This window comes from Cyprinodon tularosa, unplaced genomic scaffold (assembly GCF_016077235.1).
Source record: "Cyprinodon tularosa strain WSP-4 unplaced genomic scaffold, ASM1607723v1 ctg71, whole genome shotgun sequence".
Lineage (NCBI taxonomy): Eukaryota > Metazoa > Chordata > Actinopteri > Cyprinodontiformes > Cyprinodontidae > Cyprinodon > Cyprinodon tularosa.
The window spans coordinates 3,221,939-3,248,322 of NW_024039463.1; the positions used below are offsets into that span (position 1 = coordinate 3,221,939).

General features: G+C 36.3%; 1 protein-coding gene and 1 long non-coding RNA gene across 4 annotated transcripts in view; one reads left to right on the forward strand and one right to left on the reverse strand.

Moving 5' to 3' along the window:
* Positions 1-148: 148 nt before the first annotated feature.
* tmem266 (transmembrane protein 266) overlaps positions 149-26,384 on the reverse strand; it is a 41,667-nt gene continuing 15,431 nt past the window's right edge. For all 3 annotated transcript variants that reach the window (XM_038268809.1, XM_038268812.1, XM_038268811.1), the window contains 8 exons: positions 11,209-11,363; positions 8,928-9,001; positions 5,711-5,767; positions 5,477-5,615; positions 4,336-4,451; positions 3,593-3,785; positions 1,630-1,692; positions 149-900 (listed from right to left, as the gene is read on the reverse strand). In XM_038268809.1, coding sequence (XP_038124737.1) covers positions 263-900; positions 1,630-1,692; positions 3,593-3,785; positions 4,336-4,451; positions 5,477-5,615; positions 5,711-5,767; positions 8,928-9,001; positions 11,209-11,363 — 1,435 coding nt within the window. In that variant the 3' untranslated portion in view covers positions 149-262. The remainder of the gene's footprint in view (positions 901-1,629; positions 1,693-3,592; positions 3,786-4,335; positions 4,452-5,476; positions 5,616-5,710; positions 5,768-8,927; positions 9,002-11,208; positions 11,364-26,384) is intronic.
* On the forward strand, positions 4,325-5,865 carry LOC119772406. The gene is made up of 2 exons (XR_005279253.1): positions 4,325-4,446; positions 5,503-5,865. It is a non-coding gene; the product is annotated as an uncharacterized LOC119772406 (long non-coding RNA).

Consider the following 26,384-nt stretch of genomic DNA (forward strand, 5'->3'; position numbering starts at 1 on the left):
GCTCTTTCATAACTCCTAGCTTAGACCACATTGCTGGTTTATTTTAGGAAAGGTAAGAAATTGTCAATTCCTGATAAGAGTAGCCTGATGGATTAATCTTTTTTTTTTTTTTTTTTTTTATGCCCTTTTCAGCAAGTTGATCCTCCAGCAACATAAAGACAAAGGCGTAGTTCATGGGCCAGCGTCTTCCATCAGGATTGTTCATTCCTTTTTTTTGCTTCTGATCCAAAAAGTCCTGATTGAAAAATAATTTTGTGAGGCCCTATGCCTCTGACAGGCGGTTGACTGAAGTCTCCACTGGGCCCATCATCCTGTATTTCTCCTCAAGCAGAGGCTCATTACTCTGCAGGTGGATGACAGGTTTGTTGAGGATCCCGAGCCGGCTCTCTTGGTTCCTCTTGTTATAGATGTTCACTCTGTGCTCCAGCTCAGGGCTGGTTTTGGTGGAACCTGTCGGACTGGGGGGTTTGAGGTTGACCGGGTCCAAGCCCTTCTGAGTGAGGCAGGAGTCCTCAGTGAGAGAGTAGAGCAGCTCCTGCACCACAGTGCTAGGACTCCCTCGTGGCTGAGTGCCCAAGGCCAGAGGACTGCTGTAAGGTGGCGGGTAGCAGCGCTGGTCACTGTAGTCTGTGGAGGTGGAGGCCTCGCGCACGGTGGAGCTGCAGTCCATGCTGGAGCCCAGCGTTTGGCTGCTGATGCTGTGCTGGCGGCCACTGAAGCTGCTGCGGGACATGGTGGTCATAGACGCCTCGCTGACAGAGCTGCTGGTGCGTTGCAGTCGGCTGGACGGCGCCGCATCACAACTCACCAAGGTGGAGGGAAGCTGGCTGGGGTTGTTGGGCAGATGCACATCTATGGCTGCTGTTGTGATGACACGGGCTGGGTCTGGGATCCCCATATCTTCAAAACAGAAAAAAACTCATTTGAAATAAAGAAATATTGCATACAGTAAACTTTATATCATACAAATCTAGTATTGTGTATATTTATGAAATTTACACAGATAAAACTAAGTTTCTTGTACCTTTATATCATATTTCATACCTAAACAACATAAAGTCAATCCAACACTCTAAACAAAGATTTCCTAATTTTAAACACAATAGTGGCAGAAGCATGCTGATGGGATAATGTTATCAAGCAGAATCTTAAAGATGCAGATTTCAGTGAAGCTACAATCCAAAATGGAAATGTGGAAGAAGCTTTAAAACACCACAGACTCAGGTGATGGTAACGGCATTGACTACAGAGAATTGGTTCACACTGAAGTATATTAATGTGTAAGAACATTCCAAATTTAGTTGAGAATCTGCTTAATAAAGATGGAGAATCACTGGCACTTCAGTTCTAATTTAACAATGAAGATCGGACAAAAAGGCTTCATGCGTGCTGATGTAGGTGCTGAGAATGTTGGTTCTACTAAGTAGGGACTACAAAGGGTGGGGAAATTGCACGCTGGTCTTCACACTTTAATTTCTTAGTATTTTGAATGACCTTTTTCCTTCGTTACTCTTTTTGACTTAACCACAGTTTAATGTAATTTTAATGTTAAAAATATATACATAAAAAAAAGTTAATTTGTTCATTTGTAGCTTTCCGAGGCCCAATGATGACATTACTGCTGCTCACCGCTGCTTGGCTCACTGTAGTACTGGCTGATGTAGTTATTCATGTCATCCTGACCATGAAGATCTGAAAACAGATAAGTAAATAAAAATCATCCTAGTGGCAATAAAGTATATACTGCAGTTATAAATTGACCGTACTACACAAATTCACTGTCAATATTATGCTAAATAGAAAGAAGGTATGAACATATGAGGACAGTTAAATAGGAGATCTCGTAACAACTAAATCCTGAAGTGGAATTGTCATTAACAAATACTAGTAGGACAACTGTTGACCTCCAGATGTTTGTAATAACCTGTTTGTGCTTTCACGCAGCTTTGGATCAGTAGAATGAGGAATATACATCTGAAGATTATATTGAACAAGTTTCGACTTTTACGGTGTAAAATTTAGGTCAATTCTTAAACAAAAAAAGAAAAATATTAAAACCAAAAAAACTCATTATATATAAAATTTTATATTATATTTATTTTATATTATATTATGATGTCCTTAAATACTTGAAATTTACAGGATTGATAGGATTCACTAAATCAATTTATTGCAGATAAATGTAAAGGTAAAAAAAAGTGAAACCAAAAGACAATTCTACAATGAAAGGATTGTCTAATAAAAGCCTTAAATTTGTTTTAAAAAACAAATATTTTCAAAAAGATAAGTGGCGCTCATGTGTTTCACAAATATTAGGCTGTGTAGAAGATTCTTTGCAGCCCTGTTGCCTGACGCCATGCTTTATTGATTTATGTTTTGGGTTTTATCTTTATGAGCCTCTCCTCATTGTTCAGTCCAAACAGTGACAGACACCATCCCCACATGATCAATACCACTTGAGTGTGAGACATTTAGGCCCAGTTGAAATGCAGTCCGACTACAAACATGGCGTCTAGTCCTGCTGTGATTTATAACATCGATAAAGAAAATGCTTCAGTGTTTTGAGCCCCTGACATCACCTGTATAGACGGTGCTCTGTGTCCTCTGAGTTATGAGCCGTCTCTGTGTGAAAGGTTTATAGTCCCCGCTCTGACTCACTGTGTGATATATAGTGCAGGCGTGGCACCAGAATTTTGATTAGGAAGGTGAGAAGATTTATTCTGAGGACACCAACACTTAAATGGTTTGAAGGATGTTATACTATAGAGGATAAAGGAAGTTGTGTTACTGTACATCCTCTGCAGGTTGTTGCCTTTATTTTCCAAATGCGTTGCTAAAAGTGGTACAGACTTTTCATGTATTATTTTTTAAGTCGATTTGTTAGATAGTTTTACCGGGTTTTCTTAAGGTCTAAAGGTTTTTACTTAAACTTTGCATACATTTTGTAGGCAGACTGTGGAGAGACAGTGAATAAAGATTAGTTCCAGATTTTTATCAAGCCAGGCATAAAAAAGGTGATCAGGTCTTTACAAGATTCCATCCATCCATCCATCCATCCATCCATCCATCCATCCATCCATCCATCCATCCATCCATCCATCCATCCATCCATCCATCCATCCATCCATCCAGCATTAAAGTACTTGGAGCGAATTTGGAGTTCCCAGGCTCTGGTACCTCAATGGAAGGAAGGCATGTTGGTGGGAATATGGAGGTCTCCAAAGTACTGCATTTTAAATGTTGGGTAAACCCCAACAGCTTTGGGTCTGTCTGTATGGATTTTGCACGTTCTCGGTATGGTTCTGCCTGTATCCATCCATAAAAACACGACAGATTCCAGAGTTAAAAGAAAACCTTATTTGCAACATTTAAAGTGTTTGGGTTAGGACAGTTGAGTACTGTCTTAAACCAAACATGTTTAATGTTGCAAATACGTTTTTTTGTTTGCTTTTTTATACCATGGAATTAAGATACAGGGTTTCCCCACTAACTGTTCAATTTGGACTGTGGATGACAATTTTTTCCCCATCCTTCAACTCTCAGTACTTGAGGGCCTGTAATAAACCACAGCTGGTTGTCTCAGGCAGGTTACCTGCAGCCCCCCGAGGCTCTCTTGCTTTGGCTGGTCTGTGATGCTCAGAGACTCCAGGAGCTAATCCGTCCACCTCCTGGAAGCTGCTGCTTTGTTTACCCCACATATGGTGGATCTGCATGGCTGCTTCACGCTCTGCTACCAGGTCCAGGTCCTGCTGAGCAAGATGGGCTCTCAGCTGTCTGATTTCAAACTGGAAGGGAAAGCAGAAGGAACTAAATAACATGTGAGGAATTTTTAAAGACAAAACTTTTTCTTTACGTAAACAATAAAATAAAGTTTCACACAGGCCAGATTACTGCCTCCATGAAGCAATTCACACATTTATTACTGATTCCCAAACTCTGTAACAATTTCAATATTGCTGTAGACAAATCTGATTTTAATGTGTCCCTGATCTTCTTTAGGGCATTAAATGTTTATTTTAAGATATTTTAGCTTACATAATGTTGTCAGGTTCACTTTAGGAAAATTCTTGATTCTCGATGCAGCAGTAGCATGTGGCTGCTTAAATCTTACTTATCAAAGAAATGCAATAAATCACTAAATGGTGACACAAAAAGTAAAAGCACAAATCTGTAAGGGTGACTTCTTTTTTTACATCATGCTCTGCATGCCACATTTGCAGACTTTCCAAATTTGACATCAGGATTTAATCCAGTTAATAGTTTCTCTCATGTGGAACTTTGCTACCCTCTGTTGGTCGCCTGCTGTTACAAAACAAGAGTTCAGTGAGAACGTACAGCTTGTTCTTGGCAGATCTGGGTTAGACGATCCAGCTGCTCCTCTCGTACTGCCTTGGCCTTCTCATACTGCTGGATTTCCAGCTCCATTTCCACCTTCACTTGCAGAACGTAAGCTGGAAAACAAAACTGGCTGCATTACATTTTCTAGGAAAAGACATTTTTGTGGATGTCAGATTGACATTAGCCCATATCAATAAAATGTCTAGTAAATGCTCCAGAGAAAAAGACAGGATGGGGTTAGTCAGACTAATTCTGATGTAATACATAAAGGTTTCAGGTTTTGTGTATTTACAGGCACTTCATTAAAAGGGCTGCATCTTAATAACCCTGCAAGCAGAATGAACTGTCATGAGATTTGTGAATTCTCTAGAATTCAAACTGAACTACACATATCAATCTGGCATATGCAAGTTTAGCATCAAAACGTTTAAGGTACAAATTATGCTTTCCTTCCCGTTCAAAGTTGGAATAACACTAAAACAAGTTACATTTTCGACCAAACCCTTAAACGTTGGAGAAGTTTAAACATTATTTATACACAAGGCTGTCCTGAGTCATAGGGAAACTATGCAAGAAGGATTGGCGGGACAAATCGAAGTAATGTATGATCTCAAGTACAATAATCCCTCAAATTAACAGATAATTTTAAATCAACTATTTTTGTGAAATATACATAAGCTTACCTTGACTTTTGATTTAAACTATTGACTAACTTAATATGTCAGAGACTTTAGAAGACAGTGACCTGGATCCTCTTCATATAGCTTAAAGGCCTCCAACATCTCTTATTTGCCCTCGATTTTAAGAATTGATAAAAAGAATAACAAATAATCTATAGGTTATGAATGGATCATCTAATAGAATTAGGAATTTGTTAACATTTTTAACTATAAATATTTTTGAAGTAATCATAATTTTTTTTAATCATTATTCATCCTGTAATTCACTAAAATGGCCACAAGAGGGAGCACCATGTATATCTCTTAATAAAATGAGTGTCAAGCAGTTTTGTAGCATCACAATCACCTTTAGATAAAAATATGCCCTGCCTATTACAATTAGGATGTGGGAAAAGAGGATAAGGAGCATTTGCTCTGTGAGGACAGGATCTAGAGGACATTAACCACTCCTGGCTCACCGTCAATTATTCTCTTGACCCTCCAGATGCGAAATGAGATAATGAGGCCGATGGCATCCCAGGGGCTGCTGGGGCCGTTGGCCACTGTGGAGGCCACCATGGGGGCCAGAGAGAGTACGATGACAGCTCCATCAAACACCTGAAACAAAAAGGCAACTCCTGTGTTATAACACCTGCAGAACAACCTCTCCCCCCCAAATCAATTTACTTCTTATAAGACATGAAAGAGTTCACCTCTACTTTGTTCTCAATGTAATCCCATATCCCCAGCACCACAATCCTGAACACCGTCTAAGAGCAGCAGTGGTGGGACAGAAAAAACAAGGTTATAAGAAGATCCATTTACAAGTATTTTCTTAATTTATTCAATTACACTACATTCATTTAAATACCTGTCTTTTTTTAAGAACTTCAAGTTTTCTTTTAGTTATGAAAGAGCTGTATAAATACTCTCATTATCTTTCATTGTTTTCATACCTTGGTTTCATAGTGTGTCTCTCTAGATGAACACATACCTCCGTTATCATGCTGCCTTGCCTACTCACTAACCATATTTACCTGGCTGCAGATTCATCCATGCCGTGTCCTGCATGTCACTTGAGCTTTACATTATTTCATGTTACAACCACAGACTTTTAATGGATAACTTTATTTCAGACAATTTACAGACAACCTTAATGGGTTTTGTTGGGATTTTATGTGAACAAGCAAATCAAGATGGTGCACATATAGTCTGTTAAAGTAGGTGGAAAAGAATACATCACGTTGAAAATTACTGAAACCAGTGAAGAGGTATGTTTATAGCTGAAATAATGTGAAATAATAAAAAACTTAATTTTTTGGTCAAATAATTCCGTATAAAACTCCATTTTATATTTACATATATACGTATATAATGAAAACCTGAATTCTTCTGAAAAGTTAAATTATAGGAATTCACACAATAACATTCTAATCAGCTAATTATTTTAAAACACCTGCAAAGGTGCCCTGAGCATCTAAATGGCCTCTAATTCTGGGTGAGTTTGCTACACAGTCATGGGGAACAGTGCTGACTGCACAGGTTTCCAGAGAGCCGTCACTGATCCTCTCCGCAAGGAGGGTGAGCCACAGAAGGTCATCATTAAAAAGGCAGACTGACACAGACTGAAGTACCCTTGGATATACATAGAAAGTTCAGTGGACGGAAAAGAGAATCCCTGGTCCCTAGAGTTCAATTGAAGATTCCACAGTCAGTGGTGATTAGCAGGGTGGCATGTCATCTGCGGATGTTGATCCATTAACTTTTCCAAATTCCACAGTCAAAACAGACATCCACCAAGGACTTTTAGTGTCAGTTTATGGTTCCTTCTGACAAGAAGCTTTATGGTGATGCTGATTTCATTTTGCATCAGCACTTGGTACCTATCCACACCGCCAAGGGTGCTAAGCTGGCCTGATCTAAACCCCACAAAAAATAATCGTGGTGTTGTATTTTGGAAAATGAGAGACTGCAGGCCCAACAATGTAGATTACCTGAAGTTCTCTATCAAAGTTCTCTATTGTAATTAATGCAAAACAATGGCCAGCAAGGTATTGAGTGCGTAAACATGACGATGTATTTGATTTTTACTGATTTTATGTAATGTTCAAATTTTTTCAGATAATTTGGACTTTTCAATATCTGTAAACCGCAATCATCCGGATTGCAAGAAATAAAAAACAAAAAACATATGAACTAATATATAGGCAGAGAGAACATTAATTGGAACTCTTGTAACTCTTGAGGAGCTGCAGAGATTAACAGCTCAGGCTGGAGAATTAGTCATGTACTCCACAAAAATACTGTTAATTTACCAAAGGTAAATTTCTTTCATTTCCTTTTTTACATTCATATTATTAATTTATAATTAATAAACAAGGTATACATGATTTTGGTAAGGTTGGTCATGTATTTTCTTTGATAATTTTAGCCTGTTGTAAACACTGTAGACCAAAAAAACTAATAATATTATAATATTACACCATAAATCAGTTTTTTTTATATAAATAAAACGTAAAAATAAATATTTTTTTTGCTTTTTTTGAGCACCGTGGCTAAATTAAAATGTGAGCTCTGAGATTATTTTGCAAATCGATTATTCTGTCGATTATTTTTTCAATGAATTGATTAATAATTGGATAGCCAAAGGTTCCTTAAAGAAAATTTCTTACGAAATTAAATCAAGTGAAACTAAAATTTGACCACTTATATATATATATTTTTTTACAATTTTGATATAATTTAGCCAAAGGCATGTTTTATAGTCTCTATACTCCATTTAACGATTAATCTATTACTAAATTAGTCGATTATTTCAATAATCGTCAACTAATTTGATTAATTGTTTCAGCCCTAAGCGGATTATATAATTTCCCCCACAAATAGGCAAATAAACAAAAGAGCGGCATTTTGCTGATAGTGAGTAATTGAACTACTGTATATCCTGCCTTAACTTTCTTTACACATGCTCTGAGGCATTAGGATTATTTGGGTTTGTTACCAGAAGTCTTCGGGGGGCTGTTTACACATGCACACACATGTCACTAGAGGCCATGTTTTATTTCCATTTGACTAAATGTATAAATGCACAAGTATAACATTTCTAGTACTACCTTTTCATTGATGCAACTTTCGTTTCTAGGACAATGTTCAAAGCAATAATCTTAGTTTGTGAAACATAAAAATGAAGCAAAATAAGTTTTAGAAGGTTCTATGTATACTCAAGGCATATTCAAGGCACTGTGTGAGGTGTTTAACATGTGGTTGTCATTTTAAACAAATAGCATCACATTAACTTATAAACTTTTATAAAACTAGCACAAAATGCAATGCAGCAGCATACCTGTAGGTGGTGCTGTTATAATTTTATGACCTTTTCAGGGTAAAAAAAAAACATTTGTTTCACTATCAGAGGTGTAAGATATATTTAAAATTTAGTTGGTTATTTTTATATTTGTGAATATGTGAAGTGAGGTTTAAAAATGACAATACATTCAACAGTCAAAACAAAAACTGAAACAATTGAAATAATCCATGTGGGATAATTTAACCTTGTAGTATAAAGTTTAAAAGCAGGTGTGTAAGTGTTAGAAGCTAAGATGAAAATGGCCATTGCAAAGAAAAAGATAATTGATAAGAGGCTTCTGAGGAGAATAGTGGTAAAAAAAGCTCCGTCTGTATTTTAAAACAGCAGAAACAACAGTCCTTTGAAAATGCATTCTTCCCTGAGGGACATTTCATTTGGGATCACAGGTATCAGTGTGTTTGCACAGTGAATGAGAGTACAGGGCATTTGAAAGCTGCTCTAGTTTTGTGTTGCGAACCTGCTGGTGCATTTGAGGGGAGCAACATACTGCACAGCGCAGCATTAATCGTCAGGTCGCTGCATCGGCTGTAAGTGAGATTGCTTTGGAGCAGGGGAGGACTCACCTCAGTGAAGAACACAGAAAGGATAGCCAGGCTGATCCAGTGGATGATGCTGGCAAACTGCGATGCATTATTAACTGAGGGAATAAAACACAAGAACCTATTATTTTAAAGAACAGTGGCAAACATAGGCTCAAAGAATAATGGCACATTTCATTACACCAAACCAAACATAAAATGGTTATTTTTAAATGAAAACGCCAATGCATCCAAATCTATTTAGAAGCATTTAAAGCATATTTGTTCACCAATACTGTACAACCAAGTGTCTCTTCCTTCCCCTCATTCATCAGGCTACTTGTGGACAACATCAAACTGCACTTGACTATCAGCAGAGACATTTGTCTTCACACACCACATCTCTCTCCATCTGTCTTTGTTTGCTGTGTTCAGTGATCCTTCCTATCCGCCAATTCATCTTCCTCCAAGTCCTCCTAACAATCGCCCAAGCAGTATATTCTGCATTGCTTGATTTCTTGGTCTATCTTCCTTCTCACATTTGTCTCACGAGTCAGTTTAACTGGTCAATCCCTCAGCCAGTCCACCTGGGACATTAAAAGCTTGAAGGTATCCTAGATTTTGCTGGAGGAAAACAGCTTGTCAGCATTTCAAGTTCTTGGAAATGAAAGAGGAAATCCACTGAGATCTTTACCACATGATGTGAGTGACTTTCAAAGCACAGCGATGTAAATCTTGGTCATCAGAGCTCAGGGTTATTGATATTTGAAGACTTTTAAGGTTGAAATTCTAGAAAAAAATGGCTTCTTATATTTGTTTTGCACATTTTGGTAGTGAATATATTTAAGTAGTTGTAGTCAAATAATAAATAACGAGTAAGGCTGCTGAATTGAGAGTTGTTCAGCAAACCGTCATTAGCTTCCTTCACAATGAGGGCAGGCTATAAAATGCTCTTTGCTGAAGAAGCTGACTGTTTTTAGGGCACCGGATCCAAGCATATAGATGGAAAGTTGAGTAGAAGGAAAATGTGTGATGGAAACCATTGTGCTTTTTGTTAGTCATCTGAATCTCTTTGGTGATGTATCAGTATACATTTTATGGGTAATCTACATCTCTGTAAATATAAAGTAATAAGCAGTTATAGAGTGTAGCATGGAAAGACCTTCCCATGCAAAATATATCTAAAATTTCACAGAAAATAAAATTCACCTATGTACCAATTGGACTTGATTTCTGCCATTTAAGCCTTTCTGTTATCTTCCTTCCATTTTTTTATTTTGTTTGTAAAATCTTCACCAGGCTGAGGTTTTTTGCAGATATCTTTATGGTCTCTAAATACAAATAATACATTTGGTTCTGTTCAAACATATATCTTTGTCCTGGACAATGATGTTAAATTAGCTGCTGGTCCCACCAAACAAGTACGTCTGGTTGTTATCCCTTTAAAATTTGCAACTGAACTAGATGCATATTAGCTAGTATATATTAGTATTACATACAGAATGAGTTTATGTCTATCCATATGATTGAGTAGATGGTTTATCTATTTGTGTGAATTGGTTAGATTTGCGTCTGTGAAAATGCTTGTGATTTAGGATTTTATAAAAAAGGCACACCAAGTGTTTTTGGTTCACATCATAATGCGGGGTCATGATCAAGGAGACTGTAGTGCAGATGAAGACCACATATATTTTTTGCCGTAACACTTTTTATTTATATATATTTAAAAATATACAAATTTTTCAGTTTAGACACACACACACACAATATTATGTGGGATAAAAGTAACTTGTGGCAGTAGAGTACTGATGCAAGTCAATGACTTGGTGCATTCATCTGGTTTTCCTTAACTTTTACCAGTTTGAATGTATGACCTGATTGAATTTCCTCTGCAAAGTGCCTTGAAATGAATTGCCGCCATATAAATAAACTGAATTAAACCAATGCTATGGATGGAGAGCACTGATACGCTGTTAGTTCAACCTTTGCAAATATCAATGCTTTCATCAAATACATTTCCTTCTGTGCTTTATTTCTAAGCATGGTCTTCCTGCAGCTAACCATTATGCTAATGATAGAGTAATGAACGTGCTCCTTTGTCTTCTGGATTAGATCAGTGCTTTGACCCAGTGCCTTTGAATAACAATCAGTAAACAGTTGTGCTGAGCAAACCGCTTTCCTCTCTTTTCAAGGGCGCGCTACATCAAGTCTAGACTGTCAATAATGAACGTAACACACCAGCTTCATCAATATTACATCCTGAAAAACCACACTCCCTACCCCCAACTTCCATCAGAGCCACGTTATCCTAGTAAGCATCACTCACATTGCAACAGCTTGGTGTCTATGAGCAGCTCGACTGTCAGCAGCAGCACCACCAGGATGACACAAGCTACCAGGAAACAGTTGAAACCTGCTGACAGCAGGCAGACCTGCCACAGCGCAGCTCGCCGTCCACAGCAAGGCTTCAGCCAGTTTGACCTGCGGAGAGGGAGACAAAGGCATTTGGAAAAGGTGCATGAAAAAAAAAACCTATATGGCAAGGCTGTGCAAAGTGGAACTTTATTATTACTCCTTATTACACATGCTGATAATTTCATAAAGTTATAAACATAAACAGAAGAGTAATATTCCAAAGAATAAGAAAATTAAAAGTTGATTTTTTTTACTGGACTGATGTTATATTTTAAATTTCAATGCTGTGTTTTCATTAGTTGTAAGCAGAAAGTGTTCTAAATTACAGAATGAAAGGCTTGAAAACATCAGTCTAACTTGTTGTATTGAGTAACTGAAATAGATAAACGTTTTTTTGTTCTTATTTATCTAATAATAATATTTTTTTTTAATTCTGAGTTGAAAAGGACTGTTTGGCAAAAACGGAAAAAAATGAAAATAGGGGAACAAATTTGTTTCTTGTATTTACAAAATATTTATGAATGCACTTTTTTTTTTACAAACCAGTAGTATTTTAACTAGAAAAACAGAATTTCTTTTGTGTAGATGAAAAAAAAGAATAATAAAATAACAGTTCTTTTATTTTTCCATAACCTTTCATGTTATCCAAAGTTATGTTGGAGTGGAATGACTTGCTTTTTGTACCCATAGCTCCAATGGACGTCATACCAGCTGGCAGGGAGCTACTGTTCTGTTTCTGTTTGTAACGGCTTAGTGAGCTGACCAGATGATGTCACTCTGCTTTCATCACAGCAGGGATACAACTGCTGCATTTTTAAAGGGGTGGGGTAGGCACGGGCTGAGATTCCTACAGCGTGATAACATTCAGTAAGCGCACAATGATTTGATGCTATAAACGTAAAAATAACATAACATAATCTAGTTCCATGTTTCCAAAGGGAAGTAAATAACTGTTCTTCTCATTTCAAAACAGATGGATTATTAATTCTCTTAATCTGCATTTATGTATTGGAAAAAGAGTTTGATATTGTTAAAATGAAAATAGCTACATTACTGGGTTATTTACACTGCTTGCCCTTTTCTTGTTGAAATTCTATGTTTTTTTTAAATATTTTCTTCACTACTTTGCATATTTCCTTTCAGTGATATTTTATGTTGTTATTTATTTTATTCTTTCATTAAATGCTGTCCTAATGAGCATCCATGGTCTTCAATTTGGCTGTCAATTTATGCTGATATGTTTCCCTAATCTGGGAAAATAAAGCACTATTCTATTCTATTCTATTCTATTCTATTCTATTCTATTCTATTCTATTCTATTCTATTCTATTCTATTCTATTCTATTCTATTCTATTCTATTCTATTCTCATTATGGCCGACCCAATCCTCCATGGGGCCCTAATTTCATTTCGCCATCTATTTATACCATACTATACATTCCTGATCAGATCACACACACACACCAACTAATGCTGTTTACACTCCTTTTCAAATGAATAATCTAGTGTTAGTAAAAGTTAATAAATAAATAGTCTGCAGTTTTTTTTTACAGTCAAAGTGTCATGTGTTTTATACTTTTGAGTAAAACTAGAACAGCAATGTGCACAAAGAACATGTAGTGCAAGAACAGTAAACAAATGCAATAGCTTTGGAAAACAAAATAATAATAATACGTTGTAAAAAAACAGATATGATTAAATCAAACAATAAAATATCAAGTGTGTCCTTAAATAATGGAAGTAAAAAGTTGCCGGAAATCCCACCGGAAAAGTTATTGGATATCGAGTTGAGTGGTAGTTGATATACAAAGATTTGGGTAGAACTCAGAACTCAGTGGTGAAAAGGTAAGCAAGTGAATGAGGTCATCTGTGCTTTAGGATGTTTGGAAGGTTTTCCATACTAAAGAAATTATTTTACATTTTACATTTTTTTTTTACATTACATTTTACAACCATATCTTTTGTTTGGTATATACCTGAAAGTCAAAGTGAACAAATAGGTGTAAATATGTCTAAGGTCTTCAGGAAGAAGGTTGTGAAAGCCCATGAGTCTGTTAAGGAATTTAAAGAGGTCCTTTTGTGCTTTTAAAGTCAGATGTCTCATCTGTGGAAAATATTCTACGAGAGGAATACATTCAACATGCTCACAAACATCTGTCCAACTACTCACTGAACTGTTCACACTGGAAGCATACTATAAGATGCTAAAGGTCTCTAAAACCCCTAAAATGGCCTACAGCAGCCGCTTGCTAGTTCTTTGTGAAAATATACTGAATTATCTTTCTACTAGACCTAAAATGTAAATTTCTATGGAAGATGTACAAAGATAGTATCATTTTCTACCCAAGAAAAATCATAACTTTAAGTTTTTTATATAGAAACACCGAAACTTGACAGATAATGTTTCCGGACAGAATAATTCATGTGTTTGTTTATCTTTTTATTGGCACAAGTGGGCTTTTTAAAAAGATAGATACAGTAGACAGGAAATAGTGAACACATTTTGCAAAGGTCATAGGCCAGGACCCGAACCTGTGACGGTTGGTAAGAGGCCCAAGAGCTTTGGACATGGGTGGAAGCTTTTACCTCTGCATCACTGCCACGTCCAGGATATGTTTGGGATTAATCAAGAACAGCATTACAGGATAAAGACACCAGTGTAGCCCGGGGTTGGGAGTATCATGATGTGAAGAAACTTTGCAGCAGCAGAACCGAGCTGCCTCATCGTCATAGGCTTCACCCTAAATTCAACCCATTCTTGTTTCAGTCAGTGCTTGATGAAAATTTGATCAGTTAACAGAAAAAGAAAGAAAAAAAAGAGAGCTGGACCATGCAGCATTACAAAGATCCCAAAACAACCCACTAAATGAAAACCAAAGAATGGAAGGTACTGGGATCAGGTAAAGTGCAGCTCTTCATCTTATTCAGGTGCTGTGGGATGACTTAAAACAGACAGAACATCTAGAGCTTCGTCAAACATCTAACATCTGGCAGCTGAGGCGGTGCAAACTTTCCTCAGACCGATGTCCCAGACTGCAAGATGATTCAAAGAATCCCACTTAAGTTATTTTAGCAAAACTAGCTATTGCACTTGAGGTGTGCTTATATTCCCTCAGCTACAAAAACACAGTCTTCCAGTTGTTTTTGTTTAAGGAATAAACCAAGGTTATGATTTAAGTGCAATTAAAAATTTTCTTCCAAAGATAAACAATATTAAGCATCATTTTGTGAATCTTATCTGATAAAACATCCACCCCCTTTTGCGTTTTTTCAGGTTCTGCAGATGGCTGCTGGTGAGTGTAGCATGGTTCTACCAGATGCCAGGTGGAAAAAAAGAAATCTGATTACTCCTATGATCTTCTCTGCATCCCATAAAACAACCAACCAAGAACAAAAAAAAACATAACCCATAGAAAAGACTTTAAGACTTTTCTCATTTTAGCTTTCTCAGACCTTTGCAACTATATATTTCAAAAGTGCACAGTGTGTCAGAACGTTAGACCCAGAATTCAGACAGACAGACTGAACTGATAATTAAAAAGCATGAGTAGAAGCCAGCAGATGAGGAACAGCAGAAGTATCCGGACGGAGAATCCAAAACCAGTGTTGATGAGGAAGCAGAAGATCAGATATCCAAAGAGGTACCAAAGGGAAATCCAAGCCATGGTCAGCAGAAAGATCCAATGTCATTAGCAGGTATAATCCAAAGGATGTCCGAAGACAGGTCAGGCAAACAGATCAGATCAGGGGCAGGCAAACTCAAAAGTCCAGGAGCAGAAACTAGTCAGGATCAGGCAATAAGAATAACACCCTGGGTATGCTAGAGAACTCTCACCTACGGCCCAAATAATCTGGCACTGATGGTTGGGACTAAGCAGAATAAATAGGAATTGGAACAGGTGGATCTGATGAATGATAATGAAAACTGGGAAGAACTAAGCAGGTGGATGAATTAAACCAATAATCCAGTCCTCAGTGCCAAGATCATGGGACGATGCTGATGAGTTCTTTATGGAAAAATGTGTGAGCAAGTATTTATCCTTAGTGTCCTTTCAAAATGCAAACTCTTAGATAAAATTAATAGTCTTTCCAAAACAGCTGCTTATCAGTTTTCCTCATTAAACAATTTATGCCTAAGGATTCATCCAATGTAAAAAAAAACAAAAAACAACAAACAAACAGGGTTCCCTCTTTTTGATAATGTGGCTGACAGAGGAAAACATGAGGAGGAGAGAATTGAACAGCCGATTTAAAGGCACGAAAAAACGGTCAAAGCAGGACTGAAAAAGGAAGGAAGAAGGTTTCAGATAAGGAATAAGGAATCTCCTTATTATCATTTAGTTAATAGAAAATAAAGCTTTTAATCCTAAATGACTGGAATTAATTAATCTGATCTAAAATGAAACAGCAAAAACAGATGGTTACCGGTATATGTTTAGTGAATGCTAATATCATGGGTCAGCTTTACGTATAATACAAGATGGTAAATAATACATTTCTCACATTGATCATTTGAACATTAGAAGTAAAAAAACAGATTAACGCTGATGAACTTTAAAATTGCGAAATTTTTATAGTTCATCCAATCGTGTTCTTTCAGTGGTAAATAAAGAAAGGATATTTTATGAGTGGAGTTATTTGGCTATCAACAGATCTAAACACACTATTGATTGCAAACCAAGGTCAGCAGAGCAGCTGGACTTAGGCCACTTCATTCATTTGTGCCAAGAAATCAAGAGGCGCACTGAGCCCTCTTCAGCAACCTTCTCTTATTGCCAATCCCTGCAAATTAAAGACCATCACTGGGGGGGTTGGGATTGGAGTGTGACAGTGAAGAATAATAGTGCATTACTATGTGCAAAAGTACTTTAGGGCAAACATGTCAAACCACATCGGCTAAAGAAAACCTTTATTCATTATGATGTTCCATTCAGTTACAGGACATTTATAGCAAACTGTTAAAAGACAGAATGAGCAGCAGTGGAAATCAATCCTCTGCTCTGAAAAGCATAATTCAAATCATACTGTGTGAAATTCTAATTCATATAAACCTTTTCAAAAAGGCTGGGAGAAAAAGGTATTAATTTAATAAACCTGTAAGGAAAGCCCTGACTGGAAGCAGAGTAAATGGCAGTGATGGATTACTTCAAGACCAGAAACTTCATCTTAGGCAAATCTCTTTAAACCTTGAACACTGCAGACCTGAAGTATTTATGAAGAAGAAGGATCACTTCAGCAGTGAAGTAAGTCAAAGAAGAAAATCACCAGTTCAGGGTCAGAGCAGGGTCACTTTCAAATGGGCTATGTCTCACAGGCTGCTCATGCACATGTGCACATACGCAAAAGCACAGATGCACGTACTGTGTGCAGATAAAGAAAATCGGCAGGATGGCAGGCAGTGTGCACGGTTCATAAAGACATCAGCTGAGCAGCTCACACAGAGAAAAGGCACCGAGGGACGATCGAAGCGCATCTAGCAGCTGCAGAGTGAGGGGATTAGATCATGAAACTGATCAATAGAGACCTGCAATGGAAGTGATGGCTTGCTGTAAATGATGCTGCCTGCAAAATGGCTGCTCCAGCTGCACAAAGCAGACAAAGACACACAGAGCAGGACAACTGGCACAGGCAGAGAGGGTTTGGCTGCTCTGTCGGAGCCTTTTTGCACAGATCCGACAGAATTTTGCCTCCTTCCACAGCTAAGTTACACTCGTTCTATCACATGGAGTATGTCCTCAGTTATACTGACTTCTGAATTAATAAAAGCAGAGGTAAGCCAGTGAAGAACCTAAAGGTTACACTACGATTATTTCAGAAATGTGGGGATCTGTTTTTTTGGATTAGCAGAGGGAGCAGGAGAGAAAGAGCGTGCAGCTAGGAAATTTGTATTTAAATTCCCTAGGTTAGTCAGTTACTTTCTTAATATGAAAAAACTCTAATTGATAATATTTAATAATAATATATATTATTACATATAATAATATATTATTTTCTTTGTTACTATTATCAATAATAATAAGGCACTATAATAATATCCTGTATGGGTAAAAACACCAAATAAAAGGTTTATTAAGCACCAAAACACCAATGCCTTATCTAAAGATACAATTTCCTCCTTTAAGTTAAGAATTCAGTGTGATTAACCTCATCTCACAACAATCCCTGGTCCATCGTCTAAGACGTATTGGAAGGCAGCCCCCAGTAGAATGCGTGGTCCAATTTACTTCAATGTGTTCTAATTTCTGTAGACATCATGCAAATCAATTATTGCAGGATTCAGCACTATTGAGATCTTCATTTTATTAGAATGCCTGTAAAAACTGGGTGTCTTTCTAGACTGGTCTGCTTTAAATTCTACTCAAAGCACATACTTTTTTTGTATCAAAAGGTAACTTTCCATCAGAGACCACAGAAAAGGGTGGAGTTCCCCAAGGGTCTGTCTTAGGGTCCCTCCTATTTAATATACATATCTACCCTAACTCAAATTATAATAAACAGCAAAATAACTTACCATAAATATGCCAATGACACACTACACTATACATTATAATGTCACCATGAACCAATTCGATGGAGTGAATGCATTCAAGAAATCTGTGCATGGATGTGCTAACATTGTATTCAGCTGAATCAAAACTGTAATAGCATATAAATTAGAAGCGTTCCAAAGTTAGCACAGAACTTAAGTTATTACTGCAAGAAACCACAAATCAGCCTCAATATCTGGATGTAGTGATGGACTCAGACCTGAAACTTCATGGGCACATAAAGAGAAGTAAGACAGTTGGCCTTCTGTCACTTGAAGAATATTTCCATGATTAAAGGACTGGTCAAGCCAAGGCCAGTTTACAGTATTTTCTTTACATTTCTGTTTATAACATATTGTAGAGACAATTCAAAGTGCTGTACAAAGTGGGACAACTGACAGGGAAAAGTAAATTGTAAGTTAATAAAAAAGAATGATAAAATAATTGATAATAAAATGAAAGAAAGTTGGACCACAAACTTAAGCAAATGTTTGGATAGCACAGTCAAATGCCCCTCAAACAAATAAAGCAACTTACAGTAGAGCTTCGTCACATTTACAGTTTTCTAGGAATTTATTCCAGATTAGCAGAGCTTTAAAACTAAAAGTTGCTTCTCCATGTTTGATTCTGGTTCTAGGGACACAGAATACATTTGAGCCAGAAGACTTATGTGTCAGCAGGATCTGGAAATACAAATTTATATTTAGTTGAATTAATTACTGTAAAGGTTTTTGTGGTCTGTTTAAAAAGATGATCAGAGACAAGTATTTGATCCAATATATTGCTGCCAGCATCCTCACTAAAACTAAGAAAGTGGAGCACATCACCCCTGTTTTAAAGTATTTTCTACTGGCTCTTCATCTCACAGAGAAAAGACCTCAAAATAGTTCTGTTACCAAACATGGAGAATCAGCTTTGAGTTCTTATGCTCCAATAATCTGGAATAAACTCTCAGAAAACCTAAGTTACCTTAAATGTATATTTAAAAACTAACTAGGTTTGCCTTCAACTGTGCTATTCAAACATTAGAGAACCCAGGCATGCACAGGGATGCAGAAAGACCCTGGGCCGGGAATCTAACCTGGAACCTTCTGCTGCGGGGCAGCAGTGCTACCCACTGCACCACCAAGCAGCCCTTTTATGATTCATTTGTATAATACGTTTTAACAGTTTATTTATTTATTTTACTCACTGTAATTTTTTACTTTTCTTTATCATTTAATTGTGTTTCAGTTTTCATGTACAGCTTTTTGAATTGTCTTGATGCTGAAAAAAACTTGCCTTACCTTGTCAGATCATATGTCAAATCAGATCTGGTCTGTTTTAACCATTAGCTCTAATACAGGTGCTTTACATGTTACTTGGATACACTATAGAACAATTTGAGTTCAGAAAGACATCCTTTAACTGAACAGCTTTAATGAGCAGGAGAAAATGTCAACCAGCAAAGATTTTTTTGTCTCTACTCCCCAACCATTCAGATAAGCATAAACCCCTGCGGTTCCTTGAGTTATAAACTTCAACCAATTCACACCAATCTGCTGAACCCAGCAGGCTCGGGCAGAGGAAAATGGGCCACAACTGTGAGCCTGCAGGCTGCTGAACAGCACAGGTTGGAATTTTTGTTTCATTCAAGCTGTTTGAGGATCCATTTCCTCGCCTTATTTGAATTCTTCAGGAGACATTTAACCTCTCTATCTTTCCATCTGTCCACATACAAATACTCCTCCCTGTTCTTAAGAAAACAAGCATCTACTTGAAAATCTGGATGCTTTCAAACAAATTGACTGCTTCCTTTTCTGCACTGAAAAAAGTGAAAAGACTTTGTCATTCCTTCAAAGTGCATTCTTAAATTGGTTGAATGAAAAATCGTGGTTTCCGTTTTGAATTTGATATTTCCAGTTTGTTTCAAAGCAAACGACACTCCCCCTGGATAAAATTAAATAAAACAATTCAAAATAAATGATATTTTCACTTAGGTTTACTTAGGTTTCACTTTAGGTTTTCTTGTCACGTGACAGCGTGACGTCACATCAAACCCCATTTTTCGACTTTGCAGTCAGCCATTAATGCTCCCTCGCATCGAAGTCTTCAACCGGCTGTGAGCTTAGACACACTTTTGATGCGCTGCAGAAAGACTTCATGGAGATTGAACCAAAGAGAATGACACGCAGAGTGTGCAGTCTGAGTGTCAAGCTCTAAATATGGGGTTGGTCAAAGAAAGACAGTTGGATGCATGTGCAGTTTTGTTGCTTGTATTCAAAGGCATTGCAGGTTAATCTAAGGGAAAAATGAGATTTAATTCAAAATATTTAATTTGTGATTTTTTTTTTTGTATTATTGGATTTATTTCTGTTGCAGAAATATTGTGGCATGTATATCACCTTTGAAATGTGAATGCTAAATTCAGTAAGTCACATCAGCACTAGCTGTTTTTTTTTCTTTCTTTTACTGCGTTTATTGATATTTTAACGCACAGCCCCTTTTTTTCTTAATTTTTTGGGGTCTCCTAATTCTGTAATGGTTCAAAGTTCATTTTCATACTCTTAATGGGTATTTCAAATGTTAGCAATGACAGCAATGTTTATCCTGTTTTAATACTCTCACTTTTGATCTCTGAAGTTTTAAAGAGGTGAAGAACGTATTTTTTCATGCTGATGTGTAGGTTTATGTTTTTGCAGTTTCATTAGGTCTGAAAATGGGAAAAACCCACATTTAGTTTAATTTTACATGTAATTTCTTTTCCCTAATCTTTGTGTAAAATATGCACTGGCCTTTTGAAAGATGGTATTTTCAGACTCATCAAAAATAAATGGCATTTAAAAGAGACTTTTCTGTTTTTAATTTGTATCTGCAGTGAATCATTTCAGTGAATTTTTGTTTTATATTGTTGGGAATTTGGCTTGTAATGTCGTGACATTTTCACTTATAAAAGGCAAAAAAAAATCTCATTGACCTAAATTAACACTTTAGCTTGGGACTATATAATGTTTTGAGTAAGGTACAACAGAAAATTGACTTTGTGTTGATTCAGAAATATAAGTTGAAAAAAATTAAAAAAAATTCATGTAACAAAATTACAGCATTTCAATTAGTTTATTCCAAAGTGAATCTATACTTATTTGTAATGTAAAAAATTAGTTTTTTCCAAATTGAAAAATGAAGTTTTAACGAAGTATAAAACTTGTTTATAGTCTTTGTCATAAATTAAAGTTTTACTTGGTATGAATGCAATGTCTTTCTTTGGTTTAAGGTAAAAAATCTATTTCTAGTAAATCAAAATGTATAGTTTCAACCACATCAGAAAGTTAATTTGAGATAAAGTAATAAATTTAGGTGTAACAAATTACAGTAATTTTTTTATGTTCATCCAAAGTATCTTTTTTTTCAGTGTGTATAACCAGAGATGAAAAAATGCGCTACTAAAGCCAAGATAAGCAAATACACCCAGCAGGAAATCCGACTGAGAATCAAGTGAGATGAAGTAAGATATCACAGTAATCGAAGTTTTTGAAGATTACTGTTTTCAATTTCTTGCTGTTATAAATCTCCTGCAGTACCATGTCCAAGAAAATTAAACATTTAGTGTAAATTATCACAGCAGACAGAGAAGGCTGATTGGTTGCAGGTGCCAATGAAACAAGTTTAGGATCCAGTGTGGCGGCCACCGTCCTTCTAATCCCATTTAAATGCCAATCGACTGCTTTCTAATGAAAATAAAACCTGACTACTTAAATTGTGCATCCTAAAATATGTGACATAAAACAGATGGGGCTCCACACAAAAAGAAGTAGTAAAGTTGTCCTTGATACATTATTTTTTCCTAACTAGGAAACTTGATCTTTTCGCTCTTGGCCAGAAAAATAATCCAATCGTTTGCATGTGTGTGAAAATTAAAAAAGAACACGACCAACAGGCAGTGAAAGTGTATTACATTGTATCATATGGTACCAGGAAAAAGTGAAAATTTCAATATGAAGCTCTTTTATTTTTTTGTTTGACAAAAAATAATTTTATTTTTTTATTTTTTTTTGTTCAGACATCCAATAGACACATAACAGGTACAGTGTGGAACTGTTTTTTAAATACTGCTGCTGGCACAATTATTCACAGATTCCTCCAAGATTCTTCACTGTCCCGCTGTTATGTTGTTAAGCTTCAGTATTTTTAACTCTGATTTACTTGTTTTTGAAGCACCTTGTGAATTAATTGTGAAATGGAAGAAACGGGATACCGTTTTAAGCATTTCTGACAATTTAAGAGCTCAGACGAACTGGATAATAAGTCCTGCAGTTGATTCTTGATGGTGAGAATCAAGGGCAATAGACTCATAAATATGCTTTGCTTTTCTGTAATTCTGCAATTCATATATATGTTTAATCCAATATCTGATAAAGATGTTGACAGTAGAAGGATGGTAATGGTGGAAAACTCTTATTTTTAATTGATATAATTTAGCTGCAAGGTATTTGCTATATTTTTCAAGTGGGCTAAATATTTTGGTCATTTCTCACAATTATTAGAAGGATTCATTTAACCTGCCTCATTTAATGAAATATTGTTTTCTCCATTTAAAATCATGTTATTTGGCATTTTACATACTAATTTATATAAAATGCTAAAAACCATAATAAAATTTCTACTAATATTTTGGACCAAAGGAAGAATTTGTTTAAAAGTCTGTTTGCAGCTTCTCTTATTACAGCTAGAATCCTTCAATCAGGGCTGAAATCTAGGTGTAGTCTATCACCCGAAGAACATTTTCAGGATTAAAGAACTAAGGTTTCAGTGGGATCTAGAAAGACTCAATAATACCTTTGTTTTGAGCAAAACCGATTATTGCAAAGGTGCCTTCACAGGTCTGCCTAAAAAGTCATGTAATCAGACAGCTGCAGTTGAATACTGTGGTCTACTAAAGTTAATAAAGTGGAGCACATCATCCCAGTTTAAAGTCCTTACATTTGCCCCTGTATCTTTAAGAAATATAATTAAAAATACTTCTGCTAGTCTATAAAAATCACTGATTGGTTTAGCACCAAAATACTTTAGACTTGTTATCAGTGTTCTAACCACCCAGACTTCTTAGGTTGTCTGGTTCAAATCCACTCTGTACACCCAGAACCAGAAGTTTAGTTTTAGTCTTTTAGTTCTTATGCACCACTAACAAACTCCAAGGGGTCTGTTACTCAAGGTGCTTTAAAACAGCAGGTGCTGTGGCTCCTTTGGGGCCCACAAGTAGGCGCTAGGGGCGTCTCAGAAAGCTGGAAAAAAAACAATAAAAAAAAAGAAATGCAACAAAAGCATGCAATTCTTTTCATCATCATAAAACATAGATTTAATCATTATAGGTTAAAACGATTAAAAATAATCATCAGCTTTAAAAAAAAGTTTAAATATAAAATTTGAGGCTTTACCTCTGTCTATCCAACATTGGCTGACCGATTACTAAAATGCCCTTTACCCTTTGCTATGATATTTGTAAGTCTCTCATATATGTAATTCTAAACAGACTCAAAACAATATATACTGCCATGTCTTCAACTTGCAAATATTATGCACATGCAAATGACACAGCCCACCCTTCACACTGCAGACACATTTGAGAAGTTTATAATAAATAAACTTGTCTTGTCTTAAGGTGAGAAAGGTTGTGCGGGCCTAGACAAAGTATATGTAACAGGCTTAAAATCACTCATTAGATCTAAAAGGATTTCTCACCCCAAAAAATCTAAGGTAAACTGGTGTAGCTCTAGATTTTTTTTTCTTTTTGCTGGAAGGTGAACCAAATATCATCATCCCATCTTACTTCTAACAAGCACTGAAGAACTAAAAGTAATACACCTATAAGAAAATTATTCCATGAAGCACGATGATGATGTCACTATTACTTCTCACTGTTGGGATGGGTGATTTGGGTTTAAATGAAAGGTTTGGGTAATATGAATGCTTATGAAAGGTACCATAAGTAGTAGCTGAAAAAAACTTAATTCTCTGAATAAAGTTTCTTCAAAATTGTAGAATGTAGCATTTCAGACATATACGTATAAATTGCAACTACCATATCCACCTTGCACCACCTAAAAGAAAACGTTTGATCCCAGGAAGCTGGTCATCATGGACAGAAAATATATTAATAATGACCTTAGCTTTCATCTACAGTCCCATGGTTTGTGAATAATTATTTTGTGAAAGATCATCTTTTGCTGCTTCATCCCTCCCTAAATTTAGTTCAGCACCTCCTCTCTCTCCTCCAGTCAAAGTGGCAGGTTGACCCTCCTGAACCATCTGTCTTCTCACACCTCGTAGTCTTCACCCTGGAGATCACAGACATATGCCACTGTGAAGTCCAGGCTTATCTGGGAATTAGCTTTCACCTTTAGAAACCACTTTGCTTAATTTGGTTTCTTCTGTGGAATAAAGTTTTCTAAAACTACTCCTGTACTCAGCTCTATAGTTCACTAATTGGGTATTTTACCTACTTTTCCCCCCCAGAATTTATCCACTTTAAAATCTCCCAATTCCTAAACGAACTATAAGCATCATTTTTATCGTTAGAAGGGTGACTCCTCTCTCTACCTGTAGTTGTACTCCTGCCCTGGCTGCCCCCACCCCCCACCCCTACCATTTTGCTTTCATGCTACACTGATCTGGCAAGGGTATTTTATGGGCAAAGATGGGTTATGGACAAAAGACTGACCCAAAACAACACGGACCCATGCTGCATGACGTCATACCATATTCCATCTAAAAAGACACCATTTGTTCTCGAGATCACTATTTTTTAGTTTTTGTGTCTAGAATAATACGTTATTGCTCAATATTCCTTTAAACCAGTACTGTGTAACTTTTAGTCAGTAGGGGCGGTAGACATGAATCCTCCAGGTTTTGGACCCCGAAAACAAATGGTAACCCTGCACTGTCATGAAATGAAAAAAACAAACATACAAAAAAACATCCTTTGTGTTTTGGAATCTGATAGTAGACAACTTTAGAACAGCAGATTGCAAACTCGTCCTGTTTATTGTAAAAACAAGGTGACATTCACTCCTCTAGAATAAATTCTCCTAAAAACCTAAAATATGCCTCATCAGGTCAGGGTCATATCTGTTTTGTTGCCAAACAACAGGTTTTAGCTTAGTTAGCTCGGGTCTTAAAATGTATTCAATGTATCTCAAATTAAGGTAATACTAGAATTCAAACTTAGTGTTCCTTTAAGCTACGAGTCTAGCTGTGTCTTATCTAGATTTATATGTTATAGTATCACTTGACAAACACATGTTACATGTTCCAAAATATAGAGAAATTAAGCTCCTCTTGTGACACAATAAAACTCATGTCTATGATGTTTAGCTGATGGTAAAAATGAGCAGTTGTTACTGAATCAGGCAGCAATGCTGTTTTTCCTTTAGCACCACTGCTTTTTTTTTTTTTTTTTCCAGTTTAAGGCCCTTTATAGTCTTTGAGTTCCCCCAAGAAGTCCAATAATTATTAGATGAATTATTCAGAAAGCAAGTTGCTCAAAGCATTCGGAATGCAAAGGAGAGTAGTTATTTATAATCAAAGACAGAGCATTTCATAGCATAGCATAAAAAAGGTATTATTCTTAAAATGCTTAGCTGTGGTCCATATCAGTGAGGTATACATATATGGCATCTCAAAGTTATTGTGCTCATGTTAAAAAGCTGTTTTCATGAAAAAAGAAGAAAAAAATAAAACTAAATATGTATATATTGAGATAGAAAGTGTGTCACACTTTCTTTTAAAGAACCACAAGAAGAAGTTTTGCTGGCTTAAATATATTGTGTGTACTTTTCTATACTGTTTTTCAACTAGTATTAATCAAACTAATGCTTATGTTTCTTTAAAATAATTATTTTATAACTGAAGAGTCCCCCATATTTCTCAGGTAGTAACAAAAAAGAATGTCATTTAGATTTGCCCAAAATGAAAAAAAAGAAAGAAATACAATGTTCAGAGATAAAAAGTTGTCCAAACTAATAATGAAGCTGTCTTGCAAGTACTTTAGGCAAGCTGTCATATCTTGAATACTTCAAGGCAAAGAGATAAACTGCCAGAAAGCTGTGAGCATAATTTCTCACATCCTCCAACACTGAAACTAACAGCAAACAAAGAGCAAACTTTTAGGTCAAACGTAACTCTAAGGTATGCGCCGAAACAAACTCTACAACAACAGTGAGGACGTTTTGACAGATGTAAATCATGCGGCATCCAGCACATTCTGTCAATGTGTCATTGCTGGAATGTCTGAAAGCTGAGTCATCTAGGTATCCGGTGGTTTGTCTGGATAATGAATGAGAGAATGAAACTACAGTACGTTTTGGAATGCCTGTGACCTTAAAGTCAGGAATTTCATTACAGAAGTTCATTGACTTACTGTTGCACAAGAATGTGGCTGTTTCTTAATCTTTCTAAGCCCTCTATAATTCAGGCATTGGTTCCTTTCTTTCCATACAAGAAATCAGTGAGGACATGTCCTTAATTTTTATATAATAATATATAGTCAATCAGTGTGACAGTCTTCCTGTATTCTTGTTGTTTG